Genomic DNA, 13,196 nt, shown 5'->3' on the forward strand with positions numbered 1-13,196 from the left:
GCAGCCGCCGCATATATAAACCGGAACCCAGGCTCTTCCTCGTAGTGCCGCTGGGACCGTTGGTGTGCGAGGTCTCTGCAGCTTCTGGCGTCACTCGGATCCTGGGCTCTGCGAGCTGAACGAGCCGAGCTCGCGGGCCAGTCATGTCGCGCTACGGGCGGTACGGAGGAGGTAAGAGGGTAGGGCCCCGTGAGGGACGCGATCGTGGGCGCTGCGAGTCGTGCGAGGCCGTGGGGTTGGCGCGGCAGTTGGGAGACGGTTATTCCGCGTGCGTAATGGCGGCTTGGGCGCACACCGTACGAAGCCGGAGGCGGAGGGGGCGGGATGTTGAGGGGAGACGGGGAGGGCGGGTGTTGGCCTGGGTCAAGTTCCAGGTTAATTCTCGGGCACTTTCCGTCTCGCGCCCCGGCCCGAGCCAGGCGCCCGGCCCCTGCTTGGCTGGTGCCCTTCGAGCCGCCGGCCGTCCCCCACACCCCCCCGCCCTCGGCTGCCATTTTGCGCACAATCACGAGCGTGCACGGTGGCGCATTTCCCGGCCGCTTTCCCGCCACTTTAGCGGGGAGTCTGGTCGCAGCCGTGAGATCACGGGCGAATTCGAGCCTGAACACAACTGGCGGCTCCGAGCCGCGGAGCGGGTGTGGGGACGCGCTCCTTCCGCCCGGCGGCCGCTGGTCTCTCTATTCTCGTGGCTCTTTCGGGCGCGGTTTATGGCCGGGGCGGGGAGCCGGAGTCTCGCGGAGGACGGGAGCCGGCGCAGCCCTGCTCCCCGGGCCCGGCCCCGGCCCCCGGCGGGGTCCGCCCGCCCGCCGCCCGGGTCCGCGCGCTCCCAGCCCCGAGGCGGCCGGGACTCGGGGGCGGGACCGGGGCAGGACCGCCTCGCGCTCGGAATATCCTGCCGCTCTTATGCTCCTGTGTTTTCGAGGCATTTTCCCACCATATTAGAACGGGAAGAACTTTGTCCTGCGCCCAGCTATTCAGAAATGTGCCGACACTGCTGGCGTTAAGGCCACGTTCAGTTCTTGATAAGAGCACAAGATAACGTTTTGCACGGGCTTAAGGGTGTGCAGAGAATTCATTCAAACGTGGGTCAAATGTGGCATAACGCGCGCTCTTCCGTTTGCATTTTTAAACAGAAACCAAGGTGTATGTTGGTAACCTGGGAACTGGTGCTGGCAAAGGAGAGTTAGAAAGGGCTTTCAGTTACTATGGCCCCTTAAGAACTGTGTGGATTGCAAGAAATCCTCCGGGATTTGCCTTTGTGGAATTTGAAGACCCTAGAGATGCAGAAGATGCAGTTCGAGGCCTGGATGGCAAGTAAGTACGATGCCAGTTACGAAACAGGTTCATGAGGCTAGTCTGCTAGGCTGGGTAATGAGGGGGGTGCTAAGCTTGGGATCTGTCTAGAGCAGCGGTTCTCAACCTGTGGGTCCCGACCCTTTCACGGGGGTCGCCTAAGACCATCGGAAAACACATATATAATTACACATTGTTTTTGTGATTAATCACTATGCTGTAATTATGTTCAATTTGTAACAATGAAATTAGGGGTCACCACAACATGAGGAACTCTGTATTAAAGGGTCGCGGCATTAGGAAGGTTGAGGACCACTGGCCTAGAGGAAAATGTAAATAGCTAATCGGTTCTTTTTTAAATATATTTTGTTGATTTTTTTTTTACAGAGAGGGATAGAGAGTCAGAAACATCGATGAGAGAGAAACATCGATCAGCTGCCTCCTGCACACTCCCTACTGGGTATGTGCCTGCAACCAAGGTACATGCACTTGACCAGAATCGAACCTGGGACCTTTCGGTCTGCAGGCTGATGCTCTAGCCACTGAGCCAAACCAGTTAGGCATAGCTAATCGTTTTATTTGCTTACGAAAGGGAGTAGAGGTGGCCTTCAAGGGCTACAAAGATAGCTGAAGTCTGTGAAAGCAGAGAGTTGGAAAGTTCCAGATCCAGGGGTCGTATGTTTTTTTCTTAGCATTAGAATTTTGTTGCTTCTCTTTTACAGGGTGATTTGTGGTTCCCGAGTGAGGGTTGAACTATCAACAGGCATGCCTCGGAGATCTCGTTTGGATAGACCACCTGCCCGACGTCCCTTTGATCCAAATGATAGATGCTATGAGTGTGGTGAAAAGGGACATTATGCTTATGATTGTCATCGCTATAGCCGACGACGAAGAAGCAGGTATTTATTTTAAAGGAATGGTTGGTGTACTGGTTAATCAAGTAATTCTTTTATTAGCAAGGCAGAAACTAATATTTTTATATAAATTTGAATGTTAATTGTACAGGTGTATTTTTACAATTTTTGTTTAATTAAACAAATGTTAATATATTAATAATCAACCTGGTCAAAACCTTTCAGGTTTCTTCGTTTGAGTCAGTCGCCTTGATTCAGAATGTCACGAGCCTTATGATATGCTGAGGCGCCTTGCAAATCCGACAATTAAGATCCTCCTAGACCTTGAGGTGATCAGCATAAGAGGCCAGATCCCCTCGAGTCATCTACACCTAGCTTCACCTTATTCTTTAAAGGGCAGAAAATTTGAGTCGGTGATCGCCGTAACAGTAAATTTGGCTTACAATTGGGGCCCCCTCCGGTTTAGAAAGAGGAACACCAGATTGACCACATTTCCAACTAGAAAAATCTTCTTGCGTCAATCAAGCCTCACCTGGCTCATTTGGCTGTCAGTTTGATCGTCGTTAGATTGAAGAAAACATCTAGATGCAGCGATCGGCTATAGATACTTCTAGATCGTCTAGATCTACTAGACCTACTAGACCATGGGCCAAAGAGGGTCGACCTGCAAACTTGCAAGGTTTATTTTAAATACACATTACAGTGTTTTATATTATGTAATTCTAAGATGTAATTCAGCTTTTAACAAATCTTTTTTTAGGTAGTTTAAAAAAAAAAAAACTGGACAACTAATAGGCCCAGAATTTATTTCCAAATGAGATAGTAAATTTAAATAGTTTTGAGACTTGATTTCAGCAGAGGGACAGACACTATAAATACGAGTTGCCATCTAACATTTTGTTACTTTCCCAACTTGAAAAATAGGTCACGGTCTAGATCACATTCGAGATCCAGAGGTAGACGATATTCTCGCTCACGGAGCAGGAGCAGGGGAAGGAGGTGAGAGATCTTTAATGAAAGTTTTAACAAGCAATAAGAAACTTAAATTGGAGATGGACCTAAACCTCTTTGATTTAATTTTTAGGTCGAGATCAGCATCTCCTCGACGATCAAGATCTGTATCTCTTCGTAGGTCACGATCCGCTTCACTCAGACGATCTAGATCTGGTTCTATAAAAGGATCGAGGTATTTCCAGTATGTACCATTTTTTCCCCCTGCTTATTTATATTTGGGTTGTCACGTCTTAATGACAAAAGTAGAGTGTCTTAAGGACATAATTTGGCATGATGGGGTGAATTTGAGACCTTAGAAAGGTGTTAGGGAAATAGTAGTGTACATATGGGTAAACATGGCTTGTTTAGCCATTTACTTTCTCTTGGATACTTCCCTAACAATCTAGCTCATTGGGTATGGTAGAAGCAGTAATTCAAATGGTAATTATTTATTTGATACTAGACCTTGTTGAAAATGTGGCAACTTGTCGGATAGAAGGCAAGAGTGGCATCGTGCTGAGTTTTAGCTTCTATTCTGAGCCTGCCTAATAAGGTACTCAGAAGGTGTTTAGTGTGGACTAATTGGTATAATTTTTGTTTTTAAGATCACGGTCAAGGTCAAGATCAAGATCCAGGTCTATTTCACGACCAAGAAGCAGGTAAGGGTGAAAAGCTGAACAATGCTCTTGTAGTTATATGGCACCAATATCCAAAGAGTTCAAAGTGTTTTGAATTGTTGAGGCTTCAAGTGTTAACTCTAAGCCTAGGTGTTGAGTTGTAACACGGTACCTTGTTAATGAACTAAACTTTAGAACTTCATTTGTACATGGCCTCTTCTGGATGATGTCCTGGACAAGGAAATGTCAAGGTATAGTGAGAAAGCAGTTTGTAACTTTGGTGTTAGAGGCCCTTGTTAGAACTAATAGGTGCATGGAGAAGCAGAGATAGGTGAACTTTAGGCAGATGAATCATGATAAAAGCAGTTCATTTTATGAAGGCTAGCTGGAAGATGGGCTTTTGTTAGCAAAAGCTGATGGGCATTTTTCCCCCCAGTTTAATTGCAGCCTGACATTTTAATTTCAGGACAATTTGGGGATTCATTTCATGATATTGTGACTAAGGAAGGAATTTGTTAGTACTTTTTCTTAATAGAATTTCTCATGTTTTGACAGCCGATCAAAGTCCAGATCTCCATCTCCAAAAAGAAGGTAAGCTAAATAATTTGTTGTCAAATTTTAGCTGTCAAATGTGGCCTCTGCAGGATTTGTTTGCTTCCTGCCTACTTTGCAGGCTTTGATTTTGAGCTCTTTGGAGAATTGGTGCTATATATATAAATACTAAGTTTCTTAAAGGATTGCTTTTCCTGCTTCATTATCACCTTATACTTTTATTGGAAATATTTAGTCATAAAATATTAGAATGACACGATGTGTTTAGTCCTGTGAACCCTTAATTGTATAATTTCATGTTAAGACACATGCTTTCCCCACACATAGGTAAAAAGGAAATGAAGAAAAATTTGTAGGTTGAAATCTTGAAGCTAAACTATTATCTGTCTAGTTCAGCCGTGGGCAAACTACGGCCCGCAGGTCCGGCCCGTTTGAAATGAATAAAACTAAAAAAAAAAAAAAAAAAAAAACTAAAAAAAAAAAAAAAAAGACCGTACCCTTTTATGTAATGATGTTTACTTTGAATTTATATTAGTTCACACAAACACTCCATCCATGCTTTTGTTCTGGCCCTCCGGTCCAGTTTAAGAACCCATTGTGGCCCTCGAGTCAAAAAGTTTGCCCACCCCTGGTCTAGTTGCTACTTAATTACCCTCCCAGAGAAAAAACCCCAACATTCGAATAGTTCTCTTTAACTTTGCAATTTTTGCAAGGATGCTAATCTTAAACAGGGACAAAGGATTTGTGTATAAATCTTTTTCAGAAAGAGGGAGTGTGATAGAAACATCAATGAGAGAAACATCTGTCAGCTGCTTTCTGCATGCCCCTTGCTCTGGGGATCAAACGTGCAATCTGGGCATGTCCCCTGACAGGGAATGGAACCATGACTTCCTGGTTCATGGGTTGCCACTCAACCACTGAGTCACACTGGCCAGGCTATTTATGAATTTTTAGATCTCTGCTATAGAAACTTAGTTCCTTTGGCCACCTTTGAATTTATTGAAACATGTTTGTAGGAAGAGTACGTTTCAGTAGACACTAATGGGTTCCAAACCTAATGTTTTTCTTTTTAGTCGTTCCCCATCAGGAAGTCCAAGAAGAAGTGCAAGTCCTGAAAGAGTGGACTGAAGTTCTCAAGTTCACCTTTTAGGGAAAAGTTATTTTGTTTACATTATTATAAGGGATTTGTGATGTTTGTAAAAAGTAACCTAGGAAGGTTATTTCAACCATCTAATCAAATGGATCTGGATTATTACTCTGTAAATTCACAGCAGTAAGATAATATAAATTTTTGTTGAATGTATTAACATCTTATGGTTTGCAAATGTGAGTTTTTATTTGGCACATTTAAATAAAATGTTTCTAACTAGATTTTTGATCTGTGTTCAATATTAATACTTGGTAAGCTTCAGTAGTCAACCTTGATATCAACCATATAAGTACAGACCTACATTCAAAGTTTAATGGTGTGAAGTCTTCAACATCACTAACTGTAGTATCTATACACTTGGAAAATTCCCTTTTACCTATAGAGGTTTGGGTAAGATAACTCAAATCCTCCTTAATAGCATGAATGCATCATGACAAGTCCCTGAATTAATCAATTGGAGTTACATATTACCAGGCTACTGACAACGATCTGTCAAGCTAGAGAAACCACTGATTTGCCTATAAATAAGTGTGATGACTAAACCAAGAGCTTATTAAAGAAGTAATTGGACTCAATGCTTGAGGAACTGAATTTTTTTTGAGCTCTATTTTAAATACAGTGACAGGTTTTCAGGCTGTTTGATGGGATGTCAATCAGAACTCGATTTTAGGAAGTTCTCTGTTGAGTATTTTATAACATTTTTGCATGTTTGAGGAATTGTCTCAATCTGGGACAAAATATCTTCATGTAAACCAGCTTTGCAAAATTTTCCAGACACTCCTCTATTCCTTCAAATGGATTGCCTTATTTTGAGCAGAGATCTGTTAATTCTAAGCTAGATTTTTTCAGTTCCCAACCACCAACATAACTCTTATTTTGCCAGGCTGGTACAAAGTGATTAAGGATGTTAAGCAGAAATGTTCATGAGATAGTTTTGTAAATCTCACCTATATTTAGCTATACCTTATTTATGTAGTTTTTTGGTAGCATCAGGTAGACCTGAGACTATTCTAGCCAGTAGATTATTTAGACTAAATGTCTTTTGTAGGGCAGTAACAATTATTTGAGTTTCCTGGTCAAGCTTTTCCCACGTATTCAATAGTCTTGGTGCAAAAAAAAAAAAAAATGTGCAAAAACAATGATCAATGTTGGTGGCACAGGTATCTGCCCTTGTCCATTTCTTTATGTTTAACAAAGTTATTGGGTAGCATTGCAATGTGGGAATACTGCTCTGCCTCAAATTATTTGGTCTGAATGATCACTAGTATGTTGGGAGCTTGGGTACTTGGTTTTTGGAATTTTGAAAACTGGCTGAATTATGGTTGGTAAAACTGTAATTGGCAGGCTTATTTGTTGCACTTGGTCGGCTTTAATTGTTCTGTATTATATAAAGATAACACTCAAAAATAAATCTGCAGAAAACAAATAATCATACTCAATTTTTGGAAGTGGGAGTTCTGAGCCAAGAATAGGAATAATTTCTGTAGCTTTGGGACTGATTATTAGCAGTGTCCAAAATATTAGAATGAGGATAAAAGATAGTGTAGGAGGAATAGGGGCAAAAGTGGTTTTAAGAGACAAGCACAGAAAGCTCCATTCTTAGGGGAAAGGGAAACATGGTTATTATCTAGGTGAACACCTTTCGTACCATTGACTATGTACATTTGCCTGGATGTTACAGAATTTATTCAGGGGTACAACTCGGTACCCTTGTATTTAGAATACATATTAAAGTGTTACACTTTGGTGTAGTGCACTTTTCTGCTTTTAGAGGTTAGGACTACTAAATAGATTATGTGACTGACTTGAAAAGTCTCATTTAGACTCGGTCGATCTAAAATTTAAAGCCTGGCTCTAATTATTGGCTAATAACACGCCAGACATGCTTTGGACCAAGTACCTTACCTGGTCTGCTCACCCATGCGTAATGCGTAGAGAGGTAAGTAATGCACTTCACAGTGGTAGTTCCCCCTTGGGCTTTGAGCTAGGACAAGTGAAAGTGTGGTCCTACATCTTGCAGTGTCCCATCTGAGTACAAATTTGAGGGTCTAGAAATGCCATCAGTTTGAGACTTGGTTAAGTAGTGGTGTAGGATTGTGATTGTCATCTTTTGTAGCTTGTCTTGAAGTCTAAAGGAGCACTGATTTCCAAGATTCATTAAACTAGTAGGAATAGGAAGCTAAAACTGATAAATTGGCAGTTATTGAATGAAGAATAATAGCAAAGAATTCATTAGATCTGGCTTAGTGAGCAACTGCAGCTTAGAGACCTTTGGAAGGCGGGACTGTGTAACCTGGAAGGTGTATACATAATTGGGAAGACATGAAACAAAAGTCAAAGTTATAAAAAATACTAGGGGCCTGGCTGGTGTTTAGAGTGTATTGAGAACTGATGACAAGGAAAGATGACTAGGTATTAAAGCTGTTATGTCCAGAATTATCTTGAATAAAGGGGAAAAAGTACTGATAGTTTTGTTTTTTTTAATTTACTGATTTTTTACAGAGAGGAAGGGAGAGGGATAGAGAGTTACAAACATCGATGAGAGAGAAACATCTATCAGCTGCCTCCTGCACATCTCCCACTGGGGATGTGCCCGCAACCAAGGTACATGCCCTTGGCCAGAATCGAACCCGGGACCCTTCAGTCCCCAGGCCGACGCTCTCCACTGAGCCAAACCGGTTAGGGCCTGATAGTTTCAAAGCCTGATAGTTCTTTTTCCCGCATGTTAACAGGTTTATAGTTACCATTCCAATAAAAATATCGAAGGACATTGTCACTTAATCCTCGCAACAAAATAGTACTGTTAACCCCATCTCACAGAAGAGATTGGTAACTTGGCTCAGCGTGTATGATTGGTAGCAATACTAGTAACCTGCTAGGAGGTAGGAAAAGTTTGAATCCTACCTATGGTTTTAAAGTCCTGGCTCTTTTTAATCAATAAAACACTACTGCTTTAAAACAAAATCACGTTATGGAAAAAATAAAATACACAACCAATGCTCCTTCCTACCCATTGTATATGATACCATTGTTAATAACTTGGTTAATAACTTTCCAGACCTAATGGGGAAAGGATGATGAGTAGAAGGATAATTCTGGAGCACTTGGAATGTAGTAGTCAGTTAATGTAAGGGCACTTATCAAGCTTGGTGTTTTTTCCTTTTCCTACAGACCATTGGCTTTACCTGTTTTCATTTCATTTTTAGACTTGGTAATATATTCAAGGTGTAAACAGTGAGAAGGCTCCCTACGCCCAACTCAGCCACGCAGTTATCTCCCAGAAGGCAGCCATTGTTAACCAGTTACGTAGCCTGATCAAATACACATATTTTTTCCTTTTTTCTTTTAACACAAAATATATACACCTTGCTTTTCTCATTTAATGTCTTTACTATAAGTAAAATGGCACTCCTTTTTTTTTTTTTTTAATGTTTTATACTATTTGCCAGGATGTTACAGAATTTAGGCAGTAAAATTTTGTGCCCCTTCAATGTGCCAGGTACTGCTAGCCTTGGAATACAGAAGTGAACAAAGTATCCTTATGGAGCTTAAATTCTGGAGAGATAAATATCACCTCTAGATTCCCTGACTAAAGGGAATCTTAGTGACTAAAGCTTGAAGGTGGCTGGATGTGATCCTATACAAAAAATACCCTGTTTTTATTTTGGGTTGTAACATATCTTCAGGAAATCTGGATCCCAGGAAATGAATCCTCTCATTGCCAAGGATAAAAGGACCTGGCTGCTGGGAAAATAGAGGTGAAGGCAGATGGGCTAGTTTTTCTCAGTCATAGTCAGGAGGGCAATCACCAGAATTCCTGGACTCCTGCGACAAGAATGCACTGCTTCCCTTGCTTATGAATGAATATGCTATGCTTTAATACTGCTTTTTTTCAGAGTACCAGCTTGTTAGACCAGGATTCAGGAAATTAGGGCCCACAGGCTAGATCTGGCTTACACTGTTTTCATACAGCTAATGAGCTAAGATGGCCTTGACATTTTTATGTGGTTAAAAAAAAAAAGGATAATAATACTTAAGGACATGAGAATTATGTGAAATTCAAATGGCAGCATTCACGGGTTTTATAGGAACAGTCATGCTCATTCATTTACCTATTGTCTATAACTACTATGATGACAGGGGTAATTATAATAGACTGTAAGTCTTACAAAGCTTAAAATACTCTCTGGCCCTTTATATAAAACTAGATGCCCAGTGCACAAAATTTGTGCACAGGGTGTGTGTGTGGGGGGGGGGGGGGGGGGTGTCCCTGAGCCTGGCCTGCACACACTCCATTCCGGGACTCGAGGGATGTCCGACTGCCGGCAGGATTGGGCCTAAACCGGCAATCGGACATCCCTCTCGCAATCCAGGACCACTGACTCCTAACCACTCACCTGCCTGCCTGCCTGGTCACCCCTAACCACTCTCCATGCATGCCTGATGCCCCTAACTGCTCCCCTGCCTGCCTGATCACCCCTAACTGCCTCTGCCTGCCGGCCCGATCGCCCCTAATGCCCTCCCCTGCCAGCCGGGTTGCCCTTAGCTGCCCTCCCCTGCTGGCCTGGTCGCCCCTAACCACCTCTGCCTCAGTCCCTGCCACCATGGCTTTGTCTGGAAGGATGTCCGGTCTAATTAGCATATTACCCTTTTATTAGTATAGATGTTTGCCAGCCTCTGGTTTAGACATGTATCTTCACCTATTTACAATCTTCAAAATAATCTCTGGAAACTTTGGGTGCCAGGATTATTGATAGGGTTTGCAGGGCCTTACGAAGACATACTTTTGTTAGTCTGGGAAGATTGTTTCTCTGTGACTCATTCTTAAGGAAGTGCTTCATGAAGCCAGGAAGCAAATTCTAGCTGAACACATTTATGCACTTGAATATTGGTGAATGTTATGAGACAATAATGGGAAAGCTTTTACTCTAGGGAAGTGGTTCTCATTCCTAGTTATATTAGGAACCAAGGAGCTTTAAAACCTAATGGAACCAAAATTGCTAAGGGTGAAGCCTGGGCATTAAAATCCAAAAACCTCCCCTGGTGATTATAATAAAGTTGGCAGCACTCACATGTGATTCAAAGCTGGGTTCTAAGACTGTATCCTCCAGGTTTCTCTGATCCTTTCTCTAACCAAATCACCCTAGCCTGGAATGGAACCTTCCTGTGAAAAAAGGCAGAATCTGCATTTTAGTTTCTGTTGGTACCAGTAGAGGTCACTGTGCTCAGAGAAATAGTCATCTGGAAAAAAAAGTTACTGTTCTGTTTAGGATATTTGGAGCAGTATTTACCAGAACTATTGGGTTATGCCCAACACCCATGCTACTCCAGGCATGGCCTTGGTCATAATTATTGCTTCTATTAGGTGCATATATAACAATTGTTAAATCTGATGTGTTGATGCTTTTATCATTATGAAAATATCTGACTAATAATATTTCTTGTTTTAAAGTCTATTTTGTCTGATATTAAAATAGCCATTCAAACTCTATGATGCTTGCTGTTTGTATGGTATATATTTTCCATCCGTTTCAGCTTATTGGTGAATATAGGTGTATATAGTTACTAGATGTTGCTTTTTAATTCAGTCTAGCAAAATGTTTTTTGGAGTATTTACTATGGTTGGGTTTACAGTTGTCATTTTGTTGTTTTCTGTTTCTTTTTTTCGCTTCCTTCAACTGCCTTCTTTTATATTAAATATTTTTTTTAATATATTTTATTGATTTTTTTTACAGAGAGAAAGGGAGAGAGATAGAGAGTTAGAAACATCGATGAGAGAGAAACATCGATCAGCTGCCTCCTGCACACCCCCCACCGGGGATGTGCCCGCAACCCAGGTCCATGCCCTTGACCGGAATCGAACCTGGGACCCCTCAGTCCGCAGGCCGACGCTCTATCCACTGAGCCAAACCGGTTTCGGCTATAGTAAATATTTTTTAGTGTATCATTTTAGCTCTTTGATTTTTTTTAACTTTATTTTTATTATGTCCTTACTAGTTGCATCTTAATTTATCACAGTCTATTTGGATTAATATTTCAATAAAATACAGAAATTTTGCTCCAATTATTTTCTTTTTCTGAACTTTCCTCCCTTGTGCTCTCTCTCTCTTGTTTAAAATACATTTTTATTGATTTCAGAGAGGAAGGCAGAAGGAGAGAGAGAAACATCAATGATGAGAGAGAATCATTGATCTGCTGCCTCCCACACGCCCCCTACTGGGGATCGAGACTGCAACCTGGGCATGGAGTTTGTTGAGCGTCTTGGATATATAGAAGAATGGTTTTCATCAAATTTGGGGAGGTGTTTTTTTCCCCAAAATTATTTTTTGAAATATTTTTTTGTCCTTTTCTCTCCTCTCCTTTTTGGACTCCCATTACGTGTATGCTGATGTACTTGATGTTGTCCCACATGTGTCTGAGGTTCTTTCCCATTTTCTTCTATCTCTTCTCACTTTTTCAAATTAAATAATTGCTATTAATCTATCGTCAAGTTCTTATTCTTTCTTTTGCCATCTTGAATCTGCTTCTGAGCCTTTCTAGTGAACTTTTCATTTGTTATTGTATGTTTCAACCTCAGGATTTCACTTGATTCTTTTTATAATCTCTTTCGTATTTTGATTACTTTTTAAAAATCTTGTGTTTATTTTTAAGCTCAGCTTTCTAGGGGGTTGCCCTGCGTCTACATAGATTAGTGGTCAGCCATTACACTGGACAGAAACACCTAAACCAGTCAGATTTTTCCCCTCTCCTGATGGATCTGTGTGTAGATAGAGTGAATTCAGTGTGTAGGCTGTTTTCAAGTCCCTCCTGGCTTTTACTTTTTGCTAAGCCCCTCTTAATTTTCTCTGCACATGCATGCAGCCCGAGCGTTGGCCAGGAGTGTGTGAATAGCTTGGACCCTCTGGTCTCTTCTGTGCATGTGCGCAGCCTGATTAGGCAGAATGTGCTTGCTGTAATCGTGATTGCGACGTCAAGCTAACAGAGCTGTCGGTCCTCCGTGCTCCCCTAGCACAGAGGCCATTACTTCCCTTGTACTGATGAAGTGTTTGGACATGGGTATAACCCACACTCCAGAGCAAGTGAGCTCCTCATCGACTGCAGCAACCTGCTGGTCCTCATGTTTTGTTTTGCTTTGGCAGAACCCCCACAGGACTGAGCTGGGAAAGTAGGGAATGGAAGCAGCCCCAGGCAAGAACACCAGTTTCCCACGGCTCCTACCCAAAGTTCAGTTTTTCTTTTTCTTTTTTTTAAAATATATGTTATTGATCTTTCACAGAGAGGAAGGGAGAGAGATAGAGAGTTAGAAACATCGATGAGAGAGAAACATTGATCAGCTGCCTCCTGCACATCCCCCACAGGGGATGTACCCGCAACCCAGGTACATGCCCTTGACCGGAATCGAACCTGGGACCTTTCAGTCCGCAGGCTGATGCTCTATCCACTGAGCCAGACCGGTTTTGGCCAAAGTTCAGTTTTTCAAACGTAAACACATCTCAGATTGTTATGTTATTGGTCAGTTTCCAGAGCAGCAAAATTGTTTTGTCAGTTTACACACACACACACACACACACACACACACACACACACACACACCCTGCAGCATAATAGTTGCTTTTTTGAGGTGAGGATTTGCTGAGCACCTTACGTGGTTACAGCTAAAGTGCTACCCAGCCCTAGCCGGTTTGGCTCAGTGGATAGAGCATCTGCCTATGGACTGAAGGGTCCTGGGTTTGATTC

At 42.1% G+C, this 13,196-nt stretch overlaps 1 protein-coding gene across 4 annotated transcripts; it reads left to right on the plus strand.

Moving 5' to 3' along the window:
- Positions 1-5,680, plus strand: SRSF7 (serine and arginine rich splicing factor 7). Of its 4 annotated transcripts, none has more exons than XM_081101263.1 (8): positions 1-171; positions 1,134-1,314; positions 2,016-2,192; positions 3,072-3,146; positions 3,232-3,342; positions 3,746-3,799; positions 4,313-4,348; positions 5,383-5,680. In XM_081101263.1, the coding sequence occupies exons 1-8, from the start codon at positions 144-146 to the stop codon at positions 5,435-5,437; spliced, it is 717 nt and encodes a 238-aa protein (XP_080957389.1). In that variant the 5' UTR covers positions 1-143; the 3' UTR covers positions 5,438-5,680. The 4 variants fall into 4 exon arrangements, with proteins under 4 accessions (XP_080957389.1, XP_080957390.1, XP_080957391.1 ...); XM_081101264.1 differs by having other exon boundaries at positions 3,232-3,333; XM_081101265.1 differs by lacking the exon at positions 4,313-4,348.
- Positions 5,681-13,196: the final 7,516 nt, after the last annotated feature.

The sequence above is a fragment of the Myotis nattereri genome (genome assembly GCF_964212035.1).
Source record: "Myotis nattereri genome assembly, chromosome: 10".
Lineage (NCBI taxonomy): Eukaryota > Metazoa > Chordata > Mammalia > Chiroptera > Vespertilionidae > Myotis > Myotis nattereri.

Coding starts and splice junctions, on each gene's coding strand:
- SRSF7 (XM_081101263.1), top strand. CDS start 144: ATGTCGCGCTACGGGCGGTACGGAGGAG. Junction 3,800..4,312: donor ATTTCACGACCAAGAAGCAG/GTAAGGGTGAAA, acceptor ATGTTTTGACAG/CCGATCAAAGTCCAGATCTC. Junction 4,349..5,382: donor TCTCCATCTCCAAAAAGAAG/GTAAGCTAAATA, acceptor TTTTCTTTTTAG/TCGTTCCCCATCAGGAAGTC.